Source organism: Temnothorax longispinosus, chromosome 5 (assembly GCF_030848805.1).
Source record: "Temnothorax longispinosus isolate EJ_2023e chromosome 5, Tlon_JGU_v1, whole genome shotgun sequence".
In the NCBI taxonomy this organism is placed as follows: Eukaryota; Metazoa; Arthropoda; class Insecta; order Hymenoptera; family Formicidae; genus Temnothorax; species Temnothorax longispinosus.
The window spans coordinates 11348576-11369498 of NC_092362.1; the positions used below are offsets into that span (position 1 = coordinate 11348576).

Consider the following 20923-nt stretch of genomic DNA (forward strand, 5'->3'; position numbering starts at 1 on the left):
TTTTTCAAGTACGAGAAAATATTTATAATCATAGGTTGCATCTTAAAAAACAAATTTAGTTAAAAAGTAGTAATAAAATTTTAAAATAAATATAATTTTTTTTTATGTCGGGTGAATTTCTTCATTAAAGAGTGTTTTAATTCTAGTATTTCCTTATAGTCTACTGTACTCAAATAAATATAGAAATGTGTAGAATATCAGTATTAGTTGTAGTTTGGCGTAGTTTTACCGAAAAATTTATAGATCAAGATGCACTAAAAAAATACAAAAATTTACAAAAGTGTTCCAATTCTAGCATTTTCATGTAGGATTTTGTAGTACTTCTTAAATTCATGTAGAATTTAATAGATTCTGGCAATTATATTTTATAGTTTTTTGTAGTACATTTTTATTTTTTTTTAAATTTTGTAGAATTATTTCCGCCAGGGAAGTCTTCTCTTTGGTAATTAATACCGAGCACAACTGTAAATCGGTATATCAGATCACGCAATTAGTTTAAAGCAAAGGGTTACGAATCCGTTTGACTCGACACGCGTGACTTGTCACGACAAAAGACCGATGCGTAATGAACGCACGCTCGCTCGAGAACAATCACGCTTCCGTGAAGAACCCGGAAGTCGGGTAGCGCTACATGGCTGCGCCGCTGCGCGCGCAACAATTTCTATGTTACTATGGGCCCGCATTGGTCCCGCTAGAGCTTTTTACGGACTCAGTTGGTGACTCGAAAATTACAACAGATGGCAGCACACCACTGTTCTCATGTCGATACAGCGCGGTATTTCAAACAAACTATAAATTAAAAATATTTTCGTAACATTCTTTGCAGTGTGTGTGGAGATGGGTATATATAGAGTCCTAGATAATAGAGAAGCGACATTGAAGGGAATGGTCTGATTGGCTAACTAAATCACGTGATCCAGCGCCATTTTGTTTCTCCCTTATGGTTAAATAAGTGAGGTTAATGCACGTTAGAGGCCTGAGGTCTACGTGGGCCTGTGCTTTCTCGAGCGGAACGTGCTCTATCCGGTCGTTTTCCTGCGTATTCTCCTATTAATTATGACGTAAGTACTCTCATGTATATAAATCTTTATTAAATATAAATTATTCTACTTATTGAAAGGAATATTAAACTTTATTGTTTTTTTATGAGAAACATTCTTTTTTCCTCTTCAGGATAAAGTGCTGTGTACAAACATGTACAAATATTTATAAAAGTAAGGGACGGAAGATAGGAGACGAGAACAACAACGAAACTCTTATGTTTCATCGTTTTCCTAGAAATGAAGGACAGAAAACTAGATGGATTAACAGTATCAGGAATATTAATGGATCTACTTGGGAGCCTAAGGATCCATTGTTTGTGTGCTCTGTAAGCTGCAGTGTAGCAAATATATACATATACATATATAGCGAAGTCATTTACTGATAGCATGCATATTTTTTCAGGAGCATTTTGACAGGTTTTCTTGGGAGCGTGTTAGAGAAGATGGTAAGAGGAAACTGAAAATCGGAGCAATTCCTTCAGTTTTCAACGATAGTCTTCCATCGAAGCCATTTAATGAACATACATATTCAATGCCATTACAGGACAGAAGTAATATTGCTGCACAATTATCTGTAAGTTTATTATATTAATAAAATTACTTATTTAACTTTTCGAATATTTCTCAATTTATTAAGAATACTTGTAAACATTTTTGTAATTAACTTTTTATAAAATATTTGTAGTCAATTAATGAAATATTGTTATTTTATGACATTTTTAACATAATGTTAAAGGTTAAGAAGAAAAAATTACGTTCGTCATGTGATAATGATCACACATATATATATCGACCAATCTGCTGCAATGATGGAAATGTGCCTGAAATAGTTCAAATAGAGAATGAAAAGATTGGAGCAGATCCATTACAAACAGAGACAAGCTCCGCTACAATACAGCTCGGATACAATGGTTTAGATGTCTGCACATCAACTGTTAATTCTGTGAGTTTTTTTTTAAATATTGTAACGACTTCAGTTCTTGCCTTTATATTCCTGTACCAACACTGTGATATATATCCTGATTAATGATCCTGTACAATGATTTGTTCCATACCTGACTACTGAAGCAAGTCTGAAAGATGCTTATTTTGTTCCATTTAATATGTATGCGTTATGTATGTACACATACGCGTACATAAGTATATGAATCTACTAGATAGAATAGCATGGGTATCTTTCAGATTTGCTATACTAGTGTAACATGGGACAAATCATTATTTATGGGTGTAGATGAAAAGAAGGAATAATTTTCAAAATTGTTTATTTTTTTCAGGTTGAAAGAAGTGCTGAAAGCGAAGAGAGTGCTGTACACTCTCATACTATGACACAAGATGATACACTTTTGGATTGGCTAAAGGAAGTGAAAAAGGACATCAGTAATCAAACTACGAAAGAGCAAAACACTGACTTAAAAATTACATCTTTAACGGAAGAAAATGAGCAACTTAAAAAACGCTTGACAGAACTCGATAAAATTCTGAATAAGATACTTGGACAAAATGAAGTATTGCGTAACAGCAATAAAAATATGTCCAAGCAATTGGATACTTGGAAAAATATTAAGAAGAGAGAAGAAGGAATATTAACAACTTTTAATAAAGATCAAAGAGAGGCACTCCGGAGAAAGAATTCTCAAGGTGTAAAATGGGAATCAGCTACGTTGAAGCAGGCCTTAATATTGAAATTGAAATGTGGCTCGTCGGGATATGAAGAAGTGAGAAAACTATTCCCTTTACCAAGTCTTCGCACTCTACAAAGAAGAACAGAATATATTGAATTCAGACCAGGTATCTTGAATAAAGTTTTTGAGCTCCTTGCAAACGAAATTCACAATCATAGAGAAGAGTGGAAAGACTGTGTGTTAGCACTTGACGAAATGTCAATAATACCTGGAGAAGTAATCGATCCTAGTATTAATGAATCTATCGGCAGAGTAACGTTTGGGTGTCATGAAGGTTTTGCAAACAAAGCTTTAGTCTTTGTCCTCGGTGGTATTGCTTTTCGGTGGAAGCAATGTATTTGCTATCATTTCACTAGTTCTAAAACAAAAAGTGCCGAAAATGATGCTACAGGGAAAACATATGTTGAAATAATAAAGAATATTCTAGAATGTGCTGAAACAATTGGACTGCGCGTACACTGTGTCATTAGTGATATGGGCTCCGACAACAGGAGCATGTGGAAAATATTCGGTATAATGGCAAATCGAGATAAAGTGATACATGGTATATCTCATCCTGCTAGACCCTCATCTCAGTTATACATAATGCCGGATGTTCCTCATCTCTTTAAATCTATTAAATCTATGCTCGTAAGCAATAAAGTTATATATCTTCCAGAAGATGTGATACAGTGTGAAAATCTGCCTTCAAACACAGTTAAAGTGGAACATATTTTAGAGCTTCTTGATACTGAGGCACCTTTAGAACTAAAAGTTGCTTTTAGGCTGAAAAAAGAGAATTTAGACAAAAAAAATCGATTTAATGGTATGAAGGTTTCAACTGCAAAATCTGTATTCTGCCAACGTACATCTTCTTGCCTTCAGCTCTTAGCACTTTCAAAAGAAGATCCTTCTTACATCACAACTGCTTGGTTTGTACGTGTCGTCAATCATTGGTTTGACCTAATGACTTCAAGACATCACAGTTTAGCACTAAATAAAAGCAACGAAAAAGCTTATGAAGAGGCTATATCTCATCTCAAATTGACTATAAAAATATTTTCTGAAATGCGTGTTGGGATAGATTCTCGATGGAAACCAGTACAGTGTGGAGTTCTTATTGCCACTAATGCTATTCTAAGTTTACAACATTATTTTCTAAATGAAAGAGGATATAAATATTTGCTCACTGGAAGATTTACGCAAGATTTCTTGGAAAATATTTTCTCTTGTATAAGATTCCGTCAAGCTGTACCTAATGCTTTGACATTTAAACATCTTTTGAAGACTATCTCAATTGCACAATTTTGTACGGCAAATGCAACAAGCAGTTATGATCAAGACGATGGTGAAATGATTATTAACTTTTTAGATAATTCAAACCATGTAAATATGAAAAACATACAGTGCAAAGATCCTAAGTTAAATTTTTCCATTGATATACCTATTGTGGCAGATGAATGCATTGCTTACTTCGCAACATGGGAGAGAATAATACTATATGATATGGCAGGAAGTGCGGTGCACAGCGTGAAAAATGTATATTCGGTATGCGATATCTGTTATAATGCTTTGTTAAGGCAAGAAGAAGAGCCGCATCCATATGAACTTTTGACAGAATTAAATGCTTATGGAGATCACTGTTTAACCAAAGTATCTGAGGAAACATTTAAAGCTATCTGGAAAGCCGAGTTAACATTCAGACTAGTCAGAGAGAATCTTATGAAAACCAAAAACGTAAATGTTTATGACGTACTCGTAAACTCTTTGCAATATGTATGGGCATCGTCTGCTGTACCACAATGCCATGATATCACAACTAAAGTATTACGTCGATATTTTACTATAAGGTATAAACAGTTCGGACAGATGAGAAAGGAAGAGTTAAAAGAACAGGGCAATGTGTTCAGTAGTAAAAGTGTAGCTATGCACAAAATTATAAAGTAGAAAAGTTTATTTGTTACAACACATTTATTTTCCTTACAATATCTTTAGTATTATGTTCTAGAGTAATTTATCTCGCATTGTAAAAGGTGAAGATACTTGTTTCGTTGTAAACGTTATAAACCATTACGTTCATTTATTTTTTATTTTAATGCTAAGATATGTTTAGTTGTATTGTATTTCAATAGATTCTGCAATACGCTGTGATAGTAATAACGTTATAAATTACGTCCATTTGACTTGTATTTTAATGCTAAAATATGTTTACATGTACTTCAATACATTCTGCAGTATTAATATACGCTGTGATAGTAATTACGCTATGATTTTCATAAGAAAGTAAAGCATGTAAAAAAAGTTGAAGAAATAAAAGTATATTTACAATTTATTAAAAATGTATGTTTTCACACACACACACACATACACGCACACGCGCACGCACGCGCACACACACACACACACACAAAAAGATCCCAGGTAGCAGAGCGACGTCAAATTACGTATTAATAACGTCTCTAACGTCATTAAGTTTTAAACGTCATCCTGCTACCTGGAATAATATTACATGATATATCGTATATATAAATAAATCTTATAAGTATTACAAATTTGTGTCACAATGATAGGAAGATGAACAGAAATACCTATTCTGGCAACATCATACAATTAATATGTGAAAAATAATGCATTCTTAATTGCTTACTTCCATTATGCTGATTAAATTTGTTACGGTGCATTGTATTCACTTTGTACTTACATATTGGATGAAGCGAGTAGAATTACATTTTCACAGATCTGTACTTTTTGTCTCAATAATGTCTTTAACTCTTTATTATTGTCGACAGTAATACGTAATAATTCCTTTTTCTTATTAATACGGGCTTTCTGAAGTTCGGATTCAACTAACAGCATTCCCAACTTTTTCCAAACTTCTTTCCTCTCTTCATTTTCTCTTTCAATACAAGATTTCAGCTGTTTTGATACATAAGCTAGTTTTAAAAGAGGACCTTCGTCTCGATGAGTTGAAAACAGTACGAAGCATACGTTCTTCACGTAATCTTCTGGTCGAGTTTGAAGAAACACAGTAGGGATAGCAGATAACTTCAAACATTTTCGATTGGAATTTTTTTCCCATTGATGCTCTTCGAAATGCAACTTACATAAAATTTACATTAATTATGACAAGTTTAGTTTTTTATAATAATTAAATTAATACAAAGCCTGCCATGCTGATTAACGTGAACAAAAATTTAATACTCTGTTAAAAAAATACATACCTCACAAAGATACTTTTCTTCCATTAAATAATAACTTTCATTGCTCTTAGTGCCTTGTACAATTTCATTACTCCATATTTTTTTCAGTACCTGATCTTTCGGTAACTTGAATAGTTGAAATATATTCCCCTCTGATGTTGTTGAGCATGACAAAGCAACACATTTTCTTGCCATTGTAACTATAAAATAATAAATTCATTATTTTCTATAAGAGAAACAAAATATTTAAAATAATAAATATCCTTATAAAATATTTACATCTTATCCTCCTTACTTACATTTTTCTTTTTATCTTTATAGGTTGTCCTCGTCGTTTTACTTTTTGCCAATTCCAATACATGGATGAGCGTCCAAATTATCACGTCATTTTACGCTAACCTGGTTTAACTAGGACTCTAACCTGCTTTGACGTCTTCTCCTATTCCATATAGAGAAACAAAATGGCGACTTTATCGATATATCGCACCTATCGATTTCAATGTCGCTTCTCTATTATCTAGGACTCTAGGTATATAGTATCGGTATTGTTAAATTGATTATCAATTTAATTATGTACGTTTCAGTTTCAGACTGCGTTTCAAGATTGAAAGTACGGCGCGTGTAGTTGACGAAGCGAAAGAATATACTTACACGAAAAATTGTTACTATATAGGTGAACAAAATTCAGCCTGACCGTATTTGGCAGTTTAATTTGATGAAAATATTAATTTTATGAAATTACCAGGAAAATTACATAAAAGTTTATTTAAAATTTTAATTGATATACAAACATGAAACTTTCCTACACAGTATAAATAATAAATATAATTAATAGAATAAGTTTATTAAAGAAGCATCACGAATTAAAATATTTATCCTTTATTTGTTCTTAAAAAAAATTTCTTATGTCATTTATGATTAAAAAATATATATATAATTGATGCATGATTATTAACACCGAGATTAACACAGAATCTGATTGCGTCAAAAAGTTGCAACTTTATACACATATACCATTCAGAATTTATGAATTATTTTTTAATTCTGTATTCGAAATTAAGGGTTTTTTTTTAAATAACCGCAATATTAATCGGATGGCAAAGTTAATTAAAAATAGCGGATATTAAAAATAAAAATAATAGAATTTTTACTTTTGATATCCGGCCGCTATATGGCTCCGACATTTTGAATTTATCAACTAAATTTAACATCAGATTAATATTTAGCAACCTGAAAAACTCTTAAGTTTGAATAACAAAAAAAAATTTCATAGTTTCTTAATTAATGGCCTATGTAAGTCGCAACTTTGATGCAATAGACTCTATGTTAATCATCAATATCTTTTTAACTACAATTGACATAACAAATTTCTTTTAATGGCTGAAAGTCTTAACAATTAACATACTTAATTTTGATTGCAATATAACTTCTCTAACACGTCACGCGAAGTTCTCAACTTAGAGATCAGTGCTCTGATTCTATAACTATTAACAACAATTCATTATCATTATATTGTCGTTGCGCAGCTTTTTTATCATATATTATATCTGCACAACGATAATATAACGATGATAACAAAACTGTAGTTATAAGAGTTACAGAATATAGCCTTAACCGCGACTTATCGATTGTTAGCGACTTCGTCCGAAAATGACCTGCTTTATCTTAAGAACGTAGTTACTGCATTGGCCGCTACGAAAATCATGGTATGGCGCTGAAACCAGTGAGAAATGCTGGTCTCGTCTCAACGCGGACCTTTGGCTATCTGTCTATTAATCTGTGATTTGACGTTGTTGTAAAGATTGCGGTGAGAGCATCTGTAGACAAATCTGTTTTCTAACGCTTTATTAGCAGCAACTTTCCGCTCACCAAAAAAAAGTAATATTATTAATGATTTTTGCATTAGCAGTAAAGCGCTTTGTATAAAATACACTCTCGCAGAATTCATTAACTACATTAGGAATAGAAAAAGGACGAGGTTCATATTTGTATGACAATCGTTGCAGAGTTTTTTTAGTCATTTGTTGTGCAGCACCCTTTGGACCATTCAATGCGCGTTTTAAAAAAAAAATATTTCTCTCAAAAGCAACAGCGGAAGTTGTCCAGAGAAGCCCTGAACGTCGTACACTTTCAACTAAATGTAATAAATTATGAACGTTAAAAGTCATAGCTTCCATACCATAAAGTTGTTCAAATTTGGCAACGAATATCTTAGGTCTTTTTTGCATTTATCAAGTTCAGCCTCAGTTATAAATTCCTTTGATAAAGCATACATAAAATTTACAAATAACGCATAATATTCCATTATCTCATTTGATAATATATCGCGAAGAATAGGAATGCTGTAATAAAACAACCACGCTTTCCATTGCGCAGCTTTCCATTTTTATTGGATAATTTTTCCGGTAATCGATAAAGATCTCAAGGAGGTTTCACGAGAAGCGAAAGGTGGTCAATTTGCCTTCGTAGTGATGGTGTCAATAGCTTCAACCATAAATCCCACAATTGTACAGTCACTCTTAAAATTCCATTATGCATTGAATCGAGGACAAAACTCCAGACCATGTCTAAAGTAGTCAGTTTACAAAACGCTGATCGATCCTTTACTCCTGTTCGGCGTATCGCCTTGTAAATAGTATAGTTACTTCATGTTCATGTATTCATTTATCGTTTATACTTAGTTGCATAAGTCGTTTGTAATTCTCGCGCGAAACGTCGGCGGATCGCGATCAGCCAAATCATGCGACTCACCTGTCGTTGCTGCCATCGCCCATCCGCCGACGGTATCCACCCCCCCCCCCCCGGAAAGGGAACAACTACTCGCCCGCAGCGACATGTTCCAGGACCGCGGGGAGAAGACACTCATCGTCAAATAGTCGGAGAGGACACACCTCTCATCAGAACTTATCGTCAAGCCGCCGTGCGGCACACACACACACACACACACACACACACATAGTCTAAGAGCCGTCTTACGGCACACGTTCGCCGGGCAAAACGCATCACGGAATCGCCTTTGCCGCCTTGCTCAACCGGGAGTGCGCACGTCTCCTACTGCTTTCTTCCTGCCTGCTCTATCGCTTGCTCTCCACCGTTTGCTTGCTTGCACGAGTTTTGCTATCGCATGCCGAACGAGACCCACGGAGCGGCCAAGTTCAGGGGACAGGACGAGGATTGGCAGAATCGCGGGGACGACGGCCGACACGGTGAGTCGCTTCGCTTAATATTTCGTTGCATGCGTTTCTGCTTTCGCGTTAAACATTTGATAGTAGTGAGGGGAAAGCGACAACCCCCCTCTGGTCCTTCGAGTATCGCAAATCTTGCCTCCGGGGCGAAACTATCCCCGTTCATTGGTCCTTCGAGCCGGATTTCGCGTTAGAAAATTGCCGCCGACCTTTCGCTCACGTCGCATTATTCCTTAACTTGTTAATTTTTGCACATTCTTGTAATTGCGCATCGCGATAACACGTGGCGCGCGGTAGCCTCTCGCGATATCTTTCGTTCGCAATTCTTAATTCGCGACGAGAATAGCGCGTGAAATTCTCGCTGTCGCAACCATGCTATCGTCGTTATATGCCTTTGTCGTGAATACGCTTAATTGTTCGTTCTTATAATCGCGAGACGCAATAACGCGCGGCGTGTTAAAATCTTTAGTCTCGCGCGATATCTTTCGTTCGCAATTCTTAATTCGCAGCGAGAATACTCGCGTGAACTTCTCGCTCGTCGTAACACGTTCTTCGCATTTATTCGCTGTTATTCGCATTAACGCGAATTGCAATAACGCGTGGCGTGTTAATAGCGTAATTAATTCGCGACAAGAATACTCGCGTGAATCCACGATCTCGCGCGATATCTCTCGCTCGCAATTCTCTCGCTCGTTGTAACACGTTTCATCGCCGTTATTTGTACTAATCGTAAATTGCACAATTGACGCGGTAATTAGTTAAAGCCCGTCATTGTTAACATAGAAACCGAAATATTCAGATCTCGAATATTCTCGGGCAAGCCATACGTTTTCGCCGCGCCGTTGACGGCCTTGACGCTCGGTCACGGGCCGGCAGCGTATATACACATTTTTTCTACATAAGCTCGCGCTCCATAATAACGCGCTACATTATTTTCGCTGTTGCTGGGTGTGTTTCGGCCAGACTCGAAATACATATTGAAAACACATACTGAATATATTCGATCGTTGGAATTCTCGCAAACATAATTGCCACCGATCGAATATACTGTTCGCCGGCACTGGTTCCCGGTATATAATATATTGTAGCACTCAAGGTAATCTTGTTAAAGATTATAATTACAATTATAATCACAATTGCAAAAGAAGTTGGCGTAATTGATGCTCATGTCGTGGATTATTGCTCGTGTCATGTGTGTACTGCTCATGTCGTATACGCTGCTCGTGTCGTAGTTCCGCGCACAACATGTATTGCTGAAAACTTAATCTGAACAAATACTTGAGTGCATTTCTCGTCGTAACCGGGCACCTGTGCCAACCTAATTGATAATTTTGATCGCTGATACAACTATTTTCTTATTTTTGTACATCCCTTGCAACCCTCTTCCTTGCTAGCTCTACACTGCATTTGATCCCCTTTTCTTGCGTTCGCCATTGGCTCTTGCGATTAACAAACTTGTCATTTTGCTTGCGCTATTATATCGTGTTTGAAAAACATTCTATCAGGAATATCGTGCCTTCGCGTAGGAATCCGAATCGAGCCATCCGTTATTTGTCACCTTGGCGAGCGGAACAGTTGTGTTGTTTTTCTGGCATTCCAAAGTCGAGGCTTTTGTTCTCTAGTGTCTGTCGACATTTCGTGCTAAGTTGAGTTGTCGTTGCTTTGAGTTCACGTGAACCCCCAACCCTGCGCGCGTGTTCCACTTGTTTGGTTGATTTAGCGTCGTATTCCGATCATCATGGGCCGAGGTCACATAACTAAACGCGAGCTGTGTATACAGCGGATGAGGGAGATCCATGAGCTGTCGATGCTCGCCGTGGACAATGAGGCACAGAGGCCAAATTTCCTAGTTAGATACCCTACCGTGGCTGGACTGATTAAGGATTTTGAGGCGGCTCACCTCAAAATAATCCAAGACGCCTCAGACGAGGAGTTCACCGCGGAAGACGCAATCCGTAAAGAATTCGATACGATACGCTTCGGAGTAATCGGGCGTTATGAGAAATTTGTGGGCGCCGACCGAGCGGCCGCCGCGGCCGCTCAGGCCCCGGTCCAAACGTCGTCTATCCGACTGCCCAAAATCTCACTTCCGGAATTCTCGGGAGACCTCGCGCTTTGGCCCTCGTTCATCGCGTTGTTCAACGTTTCTATTCACGAGAATCGGAGCATCTCCTCCATGGAGAAGTACCAATATCTGGTAGCCTCATTGAGAGGAGAAGCGCTCAACGTCGTGAAGAACCTCCCCCTCTCCGCCGACAACTACGCGATAGCCTACGACGCCCTGATTTTGCGATATCAGAATAAGCGGAACTTAGCGGATTACCACGTGGACTTAATGCTAAACGCCAAGCCGTTAAAATTGGAGTCAGTCGCCCCTCTCCGCACGTTGTTGGACACATTTACCGAAAATACGCGAGCACTGAACTTGTTGGGGTTCCCCACGGACTCTTGGGACTATTTACTCCTCAAATTCTTGTTAGAAAAACTACCTCGTTCGCTTCGCGAGAAATTCGAATCCGAACACCGGGCAGAGGAGATACCAAAGTACGCGCAACTCACGAAGTTCCTATCGGATCACTGCCGGGTTCTCGCGTCCGTATCGGGCCCCACGAATATGTCGATCAAGTCACAGTCGCCTTCGGCAAAAAAATCCGCATCGGCCTCGTCGCTTGCTACTCAGACTGCCGAGTGTCCGGTGTGCAAAGAGCAACATCTCGTGTTTAAGTGCTCTCGATTCTTGAAATTATCCCCTCGGGAAAGGCATTCAACGGCCAAAACCGCGAATTTGTGTCTCAATTGCCTTCGCGCGGGTCATGGCACTAACAACTGCACATCGACGGGGACGTGCCGGTCGTGCCAGGCTAGGCATCATACCCTATTGCACTTCGGACGGAATTCGAGTCCAGTGGGCACCCCGGCGGATACCGGAGCCCCCTCTGAATCGGCCGCCGAGGAGAGTTCGTCGCCACAACATAACGAGCCCCTCGTCACCATGACCAGCGTCGCGAAATCGAGTTCGACCGTATTACTGTCAACGGTACAGGCCGAAGCCCTCGACGTCCACGGGAATCCATTCCCTGTTCGCATGCTTTTGGATAGTGCTAGTCAATTGAACTTTATCTCGGAAAACTGCATGCAAAGGGGTGGTTTCGGACGAACCAAAGGTCGCACGGTAGTTCTAGCGATTAATGATACTAGGGCGGCTGCTACTCGAGGCAGCACCTCACTCGTGATTCAAGTACAGGGTAATGGCACTACTCGCGTTCCGATAAAGGCTACGATTCTCCCACGCATCTCCGCCCAATTACCTAGTAGTCAAGTCGAACAAAGAGCGTGGAAACACATAGAGGGATTGAAACTTGCGGATCCGCAGTATCACCGACCGGGTCCCATCGATATCTTAATCGGCGCAGAGATCTTTACGTCATTGCTTCGAGACGGTCGTCGCGTAGGGAAGAAGGGCGAACCAGACGCCTTTAATTCCATTTTCGGTTGGGTTCTAGTCGGTTCGGTATCGACTCAGGCATCTCGGTCTACACACTCGTTCCTGATTCTCGATTCATTAGACGCGTCTCTCAGTCGATTTTGGCAGTTAGACGAGATTCCCACGGCTCCGCCGTATTCACAGGAAGATAGACGTTGCGAGGAATTATTTGCGCAGACCACGCGTCGCGATGTATCTGGTCGATTTGTAATATCGTATCCTTTCATAAAGGACAAACCTTGTTTCGTTGGCACGCGTCAAGTAGCCGTGAACAGATTTCGCGCACTTGAGCGTCGCTTCAAAGCGGATAAAGAATTCAAAATAAATTACAACAAATTCATGCAGGATTACTTAGATAATGGCTATATGAAATTGATCAAGCAGCCGTTCCCAGTGGACGGACCTGTCTTTTACCTACCCCATCATGGGGTATTCAAGTCGGATAGCACGACTACGAAATTGCGCGTCGTATTTGATGGATCGGCTAAAGATCTGAACGGCGTCTCGCTGAATCAAATGTTGCGATCCGGTCCCAAATTACAATCAGACATAGTTGTGATATTATTGATGTTCCGGCTCGGCCTCGTGGCGCTCACCGCGGATGTCAGACAGATGTTCCTTCAGATATTGGTCGAACTCGGTCATTGTGACTATCAACGAATAGTGTGGCGTTTCTCAGAAAACGATCCGATCTCGGACTACCTTTTGCTGACTGTCATTTTCGGATTGACATGCTCTCCATTCATAGCGATTGCTTGCATGTTAAAGCTAGCGGCCGAAGGCAAAACGAGATACCCATTGGCCGCGGCTGCCTTGGAAGAGAGCGTCTACGTCGACGATGTGGTGACGAGTGTCGAGTCAGTAGAGAAGGCTCGCGAGCTTCAGCGGCAACTACAAGCCTTGCTTAAAACTGCCGGCTTCGAACTCAGAAAATGGACCAGTAGCCATCCGTCGGTCTTAGCTGATCTGGATCCGGAACTTTGCAGCCAATCGTTACTATCCTTTGAATCGCCGGAAGACCAGTTTCTTAAGGTCCTTGGATTTCGTTGGTACCCTCAAACGGACGACTTTGGATTTCAGGTCAACCCGTTGGACAGAGATTGCACCAAACGCACCATTCTCTCCGAATTAGCTCGCATCTTTGATCCATTGGGGTTCCTGACCCCGCTTACATTCATGGCCAAACGATTGATCCAGCAACTCTGGATGCTTAAAGTAGAGTGGGACGACAGGCCTCCCTCAGAGATATGTTCTAAATGGGAAAGATACAAGTCGGAGCTCTCCGCGTTAGCCTCTATTCGTATACCTCGTACTATCGCAGTCGTAAATAAGGTATTCAGGCGAGAAATCCACGGATTTTGTGACGCGAGGGAGCAGGGCTACGGAGCCGTTGTATATATTAGACTCGTCACCGAGAATGGGGTGATAATCCGCATGCTCATCGCCAAATCAAAGGTGGCCCCACTCAAGGCCATCACCTTACCGAGACTCGAACTTTCCGCGGCGGTCCTGCTGTCAGATTTGTTGGAATATGTCGAGAAAATTCTCCGACCTAAAGTTGCCGTCGACGACACATACGCCTGGTCGGATTCTGAGGTTACCCTCGCGTGGATACGCTCGGCTCCGCACCGTTGGAAGACGTTCGTGCGTAATCGTGTCGCACGCATCCAGTCCAACACTAACATTTCCTGCTGGAAACATGTCGATACCAAATCTAACCCCGCTGATTGTTGCCCAAGGGGCTTATTCCCCCAGGAACTAGTCGATCACCCGCTGTGGTGGACCGGTCCTGCGTGGCTCGTCGAATTCGAACCCACTCAAGAAACGACATTGGAAGCTGAGGATCTTCCCGAGGAGGAAGAAAATTCTCGCGCCTTTGTTTCCACAAATCCTGTGGATGATGTAGATTCCATTACTGTTGTCGATTCGCTTCTCGATCGCTTCTCGTCGTTAGACAAACTCGTCAGAGAGTTCGCGTATTGCCTCCGATTCGCTACCAAAACTAGATCAAACGCGCTCACTCTCGTCGTGGATCAAATCGAATTTCACTCGACCTTGTTATACCTCGTCAAACTTGTGCAATCTTGTTGCTTCGCAGAGGATATCGGTAGCTTAAGACGCAATCAGAGTTGCTCCAAACCTCTGCGAAAACTCGTCCCCTTCTTGGATGGTCGCGGAGTCCTCAGGGTGGGCGGCAGGCTCACCCATTCCGCCATCTCATACGAGGCTAAACACCCGGCATTGCTGCCTAACCGACATCGACTCACGGAACTTATAGTAGAGCGCACCCACCGCCTACATCTGCATCCGGGACGTCGAGCGTTGCATTATATCCTGTCACAAAACTTCTGGATCCTGGGGGCCCATCAGGCCATTAAACGCTGCCTATCGCGTTGCTATCGGTGCTTTAGGGCGAATCCACGCCCGATGCAACCGCCCATGGCGGACCTACCGTTAGATCGAGTACGTCAGGCTAAGCCCTTTTCGATAACCGGAGTCGACTACGCTGGGCCATTTCCAGTCTACAATCGTCGTTCCCGCGGAGCAACCCTGTTCAAGGCCTACGTGTGCCTTTTTGTCTGCTTCGCAACCAAGGCAGTCCACCTAGAGCTCGCCTTTTCTCTATCTACAGAATCGTTCCTGTCAGCCCTGAGGCGCTTCATCGCTAGACGCGGCCGTTGTTCGCGAATATACAGCGACTGCGGCACCAACTTTGTTGGAGCTCAACGGGAGCTCGTCGGCTGCATGCAGGCCGCCTCGGAACGGGAGCAAATTCAGTGGGCCTTCAACCCCCCCTCGGCGCCGCATTTCGGTGGCCTTTGGGAAGCCGGGGTCAAATCGATGAAGACCCACTTGAAGCGAGTAGTGGGGACACAGATCCTCACCGTGGAGGAGTTCAGTACGCTCATAACCCAAGTAGAAGTTATCCTGAACTCCAGACCCCTCTGTCCCACCAGTTCAGATCCCAGCGACCTCGGGGTGCTCTCCCCGGGGCATTTCCTCACCCTGGAGCCTCTCGTGGCGGTTCCACACCCTGACCTGAACCCGGTGCCGATGAACAGACTCGATCGGTGGCAACTGGTGCAACATATGCACCAGCAGTTCTGGAAGAGGTGGCATGATGAATACCTGCACACCCTCCAACAGCGACCGAAGTGGTTGCAATCGGCACCTACGGTAAAAAAGGACACACTGGTCCTGGTAAAGGGCGAAAACGCCCCTCCCTTGCAATGGAGGCGAAGGCGAATCGTGGAACTGCACCCGGGCCGTGACGGCGTCGCTCGGGTCGCTACGGTGCGGACGGCGGATGGCGTGCTTACTCGTCCTCTGGTGAAGTTGTGCCTACTGCCGATGGACACTTCGCCAGAGGAATCTATTTAAGCGTAGAAAATACGTCGTATTTTGGTGAGCGGTATGTTCGGCGTATCGCCTTGTAAATAGTATAGTTACTTCATGTTCATGTATTCATTTATCGTTTATACTTAGTTGCATAAGTCGTTTGTAATTCTCGCGCGAAACGTCGGCGGATCGCGATCAGCCAAATCATGCGACTCACCTGTCGTTGCTGCCATCGCCCATCCGCCGACGGTATCCACCCCCCCCCCCCCGGAAAGGGAACAACTACTCGCCCGCAGCGACATGTTCCAGGACCGCGGGGAGAAGACACTCATCGTCAAATAGTCGGAGAGGACACACCTCTCATCAGAACTTATCGTCAAGCCGCCGTGCGGCACACACACACACACACACACACACACACACATAGTCTAAGAGCCGTCTTACGGCACACGTTCGCCGGGCAAAACGCATCACGGAATCGCCTTTGCCGCCTTGCTCAACCGGGAGTGCGCACGTCTCCTACTGCTTTCTTCCTGCCTGCTCTATCGCTTGCTCTCCACCGTTTGCTTGCTTGCACGAGTTTTGCTATCGCATGCCGAACGAGACCCACGGAGCGGCCAAGTTCAGGGGACAGGACGAGGATTGGCGGAATCGCGGGGACGACGGCCGACACGGTGAGTCGCTTCGCTTAATATTTCGTTGCATGCGTTTCTGCTTTCGCGTTAAACATTTGATAGTCGTGAGGGGAAAGCGACAACCCCCCTCTGGTCCTTCGAGTATCGCAAATCTTGCCTCCGGGGCGAAACTATCCCCGTTCAACTCCTCTTACAAAACTTATTTTTTCTTCCGCAAGTAACACACCCTTCATGTGTGACACGTGAGTTCTTAATTTAGGATCCCGTTCTGAGAATGGATACTTAACAGAATTACAAACTTTTGTCTGAAACATTTTTTTATTTGCCCAATACTTTTTGAGATATTCAAGGAAAACTTGGTAACTTTTTCAATATTCAGCTTATGATATCTTGATAATTCTTTGAAGTTAGAAAAAGTGGTATAGAGGACTTTTTGACTTAATTTTGTTTTAAGAATATGCTGTTGCAATAGCACTCCAATTTTTTTAAATATTTGTAAACACTCCAGAAAAATGCATACACAAATAATAAAAAAAAATTGAGTATCCTTATGGAAAAATACACTCAACTTTTGTTGTTAACCGTTAAAAAAACACCATAGAAAAACCCTTAAAGTTGGTTAGTTTTACCCTACTGATGACCAGTCATTGCGATAGTAATCCTGCTCAGTACGAGAGGAACCGCAGGTTCGGACATTTGGTTCACGCACTCGGTCGAGCGGCCGGTGGTGCGAAGCTACCATCCGTGGGATTATGCCTGAACGCCTCTAAGGCCATATCCTCTCTAGTCAAAAGTGGCAATGATATCTCTAGGAGTCTCGTGAGTCGAAAGGCTCAAAACAATGTGACACACTTACTAGGTTAACCATGTGACACACTTACTAGGTAAAGGTTAACCATCAATTGGCGGTCCAAAATCACATTCAACTTTAAGGGTTTTTCTTTGGATGATGGTTAACCTTCAATTAATGGTTAATATGGAAATGGTAAAAATGACGGTATAAACCCTAAAAATATAAACCCTCAAATGAAAGTAACACCCAAAGAGAATAAATCCCATATTTAAATGTTCTCAATTAGCTTCCGCCGATAATACATACCCGCAAAAGAGAACATCACCACACACTATGCAAAGTTTATATATATATATATATATATATATATATATATATATATATATATTGTGACGTTGCGGCTTGCCGCTTCGTGGCAGCATCCCGCCGCCGTCACAAGGCGCGGAATTTCGCGTCCAGGGACGAGCCAGAAAGGCGACGATGAGATCTCCAGGGCCGAATATTAATATCACTTCCGCAATTTGATTATTTATTTTATTTTTATGTAATCGTAATACGCGCGGCGCCTCACCCACACCACGGCGAATCTTCGAGGGAGTACCGGTAACGGGAGGGGTCCGGGAGGACCAAGGACCGAGGAGGGGTGGCGAGAACGAAAACCCTTGAGATCACGGGCGGCGAGAGTAACGCGGCAGGCGTGCGGCGCGTGAGGCAGCGATGGACGAAGGCCGCCGATAGCGGGGCTCCAGGTACCGGGGAAAATTTGACCTCAGCAATTTGCCTCCACGAAATACCGGCCCACGGGGTGGCTGATCACCGCCCCGAGGTCAAACCGGAGGCACACCGGCCAGAACGAAGTCCAGTCCGCTGCCCAGGGACAAATTGAAGAAGTCGCTACGCCGCCGAGGGACTGTTGCGCGCCCCCGAAGGATCCCCTTGCGACGATCCTGCGTTGAGATATCGCGCAAGCTTGCAAGCTCGCTCCCGATTAGTCGGCGCGCCCCTAAGGAAGGGGGTGCCACATCGATTCCGCAATCGAGCGGATTTAGCGAGACACTCTCTGGTCGTCCGTCGGCGAGTACAAACACGTACAATTAAGGTCCGCGATAGCCACCCCGCTTTGGGAATCTGTTACGCTGCGACGATCTTTGGTACGATGTGACGGCGAGGAGCCCCAGGAGAAGGCATCGCATCGGTGAGGTTGCCCGCAAGTAATACCGAAATGTAAAGCCACGACGCCGCCCTCCGGTACGCGCTCTCGCTCAGGGAAACGCTTGTAATACCGCGACGCATCCCGGTCCTTGAGACCGAGTATAAAATTGCGATCGACAGCCAGAGCAAAGGGCCTCGGGATGGTATCGTGGCCGCGGAATCGTGATAAGGACGTGATAGCGAGCCTCTGGAGATCGCGATAGATTCGTTGGCGAAATCCGGTAATGCGAGCCCGTTTTTGCGTAATGTCCGCGCTCGTGGTCGCGTTTCGCGCACACGGTGTTCACGGCGTATCGAGTTACCAAATATTACTTACGTTGGAATGTCGTCCGCGTCGGCACATCAATCCAGTGATGTGAATCCGGCCCGGTTTTTCGCGCATGCGCCCCCCTCCACTACGCACACAGAGTGACGCTCGGTCTATCGGTGTGTCGGCAGCGCTCGGCAGTGCCGAGAGAGAGGAAGAATATTACTCCCTTCTTGTCGCTCTCACTTAGCTCGCGTGATCGACGATGTTTTTACGCTGGAAATGCTTTCTCGGTATCTCGGCGTGAATCTGAGTTGCCGTTGCACGATAATCAAAGAACGATCTTTGGAATAATGTAGAGATGTAAAAATAATTAATAAACATAAAAAAATTGTAGTAAAAAATTATGTTGATCTCTCTTGCAGAAATTTTCATGCTTTGACCTATACGATCCTATTATTTTGACAATTCCTTTCCGAAAAAAATTCCGTAAAAGAGAAGACACGTATTTTTTTGTTTGGCCTACAATTAATATTTCCGAGTGTAATATTTGTAAGAAATTGAATTTGTCGGTAACTGTTACTTTTAAGTTAATTAATGTTCTTGAATTTATCAGTTCAATTGAATCGCGAGGAATGGAGGAATGTCAGTGAGAAATAAGTTCTGATTGTTCAGTTTAACATTTAATAAAAGAAAGGTAACACAACTATTATTACAACTATGCACTCTATTAATTATAGTAATATGAATCTAAGAAACGGCTAATGCGGAATTCTAGCGAAAGACTGCCACGAGCGTCGCTCCGTTGGGTTCTTTTATCGGTTCTGACCTTCCAGAAGGTTCCCCGTACAGGGAGGGGTATTTCTTGCCGTTAATGAACCTTCTAGAAGGCCAGAGACAAATTGCGCGAATGAGCGTTTGCCAAAAATATGGTTTTAACACGGCGCGCGCTTGTAATTGGGCGAGCGTCGGGGCAGGCTTAAGCTCGCGGTGAACTCACGTTGCGAGAACGTGTGGTCGCTACGTCACGCGCTCGGGAGCGCGCGCTCGCTTCAAGCGATTCGTCGGCCGCGATATCTGCAGCTTTGTACAATTAATATCTTGCAAATATTTAATTTTATATATACGTATGGGGTATTTTCGTTAACAAATATATTTATATAAAAACTATATTTTATATATTTATTTATGTCGAATAATGATATATCACATTATTTAATTGCACATTTCGGGCCGATTCCCGAGGCGACGCCTTTTATACCCCCATTACCGCTCGAGGCTCAGCGGCCGAGCCGCCGCACCGATCGCTCACGTGACGCGTAATCTCAGGCGAAGTATTCTCGCTATTTGTAGAATAAATTTCAATCTACTTTTGTTTTATATAATTCACGCTTGTTGAAGTATAAAAAAGTGTAATTTGTACATGTAATATTTATATATAATGTATGTGAGGTACAAGTGGGTGGCAGTGTGGTCTTGTGGTAAAGCGCCAGACTCGTAATCCCGAGGACCCGGGTTCGAGTCCACCTGACCACAGGAATTTTTATATTCCAAACTGCACCCCCCGCACGAGTGGGGCTCGTGCGGAGAAACTGGGCTATCTTTCGGAGAAAAAATTAAATTTGAAATTGGTTGTCACTCCCTCTGCTTTTGTCTTTCATCTCTCTTGTCTTCTTCTTTTTTCCCTTTCCCTGCCTCCCAACACCTCCCTCTACTATCCCTGAGCACATCTTTTACCTCATCCCATACCCACCACTCCCCTTCTATCCGTACCTTTCTTTGCCCTATCCGCACGCATTTTTTACCCTCTCCTCTTGCCTTTCATGCAATTTTATTTACCCTCCATTTTATCCTCCGTTCTTCCCATGTTAAATCTTCCTCAATCCAAGTACTTTCATCTTTCAATTTCTACTTATTTCTCATTATTCTTGACTTCTCTTCCTCACTTCCTACTCTTACCACTACCATACCTCCCTTCTCTCTCCTTCCCGCATTTATTTTTCTAATTTCCTCTATCTTAACCTCCACTCCTATCTTTTTCATCACCTCCTCTATTCCCCCTTTCATTCCTCCCGCATCCTTTTTTACTCCTTTTATCACAATGTTTTTCTTTCTTTCTCCCCT

General features: G+C 42.4%; 1 protein-coding gene and 1 long non-coding RNA gene across 2 annotated transcripts; one reads left to right on the forward strand and one right to left on the reverse strand.

Moving 5' to 3' along the window:
- Positions 1–4990: 4990 nt before the first annotated feature.
- LOC139813159 (uncharacterized) lies at positions 4991–6363 on the reverse strand. Its single transcript, XR_011732057.1, has 3 exons — positions 6204–6363; positions 5926–6104; positions 4991–5803 (listed from the first exon to the last, which is right to left on the reverse strand). It is a non-coding gene; the product is annotated as an uncharacterized lncRNA (long non-coding RNA).
- A 4464-nt stretch (positions 6364–10827) lies between these two features.
- On the forward strand, positions 10828–15954 carry LOC139813457 (uncharacterized). Its single transcript, XM_071778968.1, has one exon. It carries the CDS (start codon positions 10828–10830, stop codon positions 15952–15954), a length of 5127 nt encoding a protein of 1708 aa, XP_071635069.1.
- Positions 15955–20923: the final 4969 nt, after the last annotated feature.

Coding starts and splice junctions, on each gene's coding strand:
- LOC139813457 (XM_071778968.1), top strand. CDS start 10,828: ATGGGCCGAGGTCACATAACTAAACGCGAGCTGTGTATACAGCGGATG.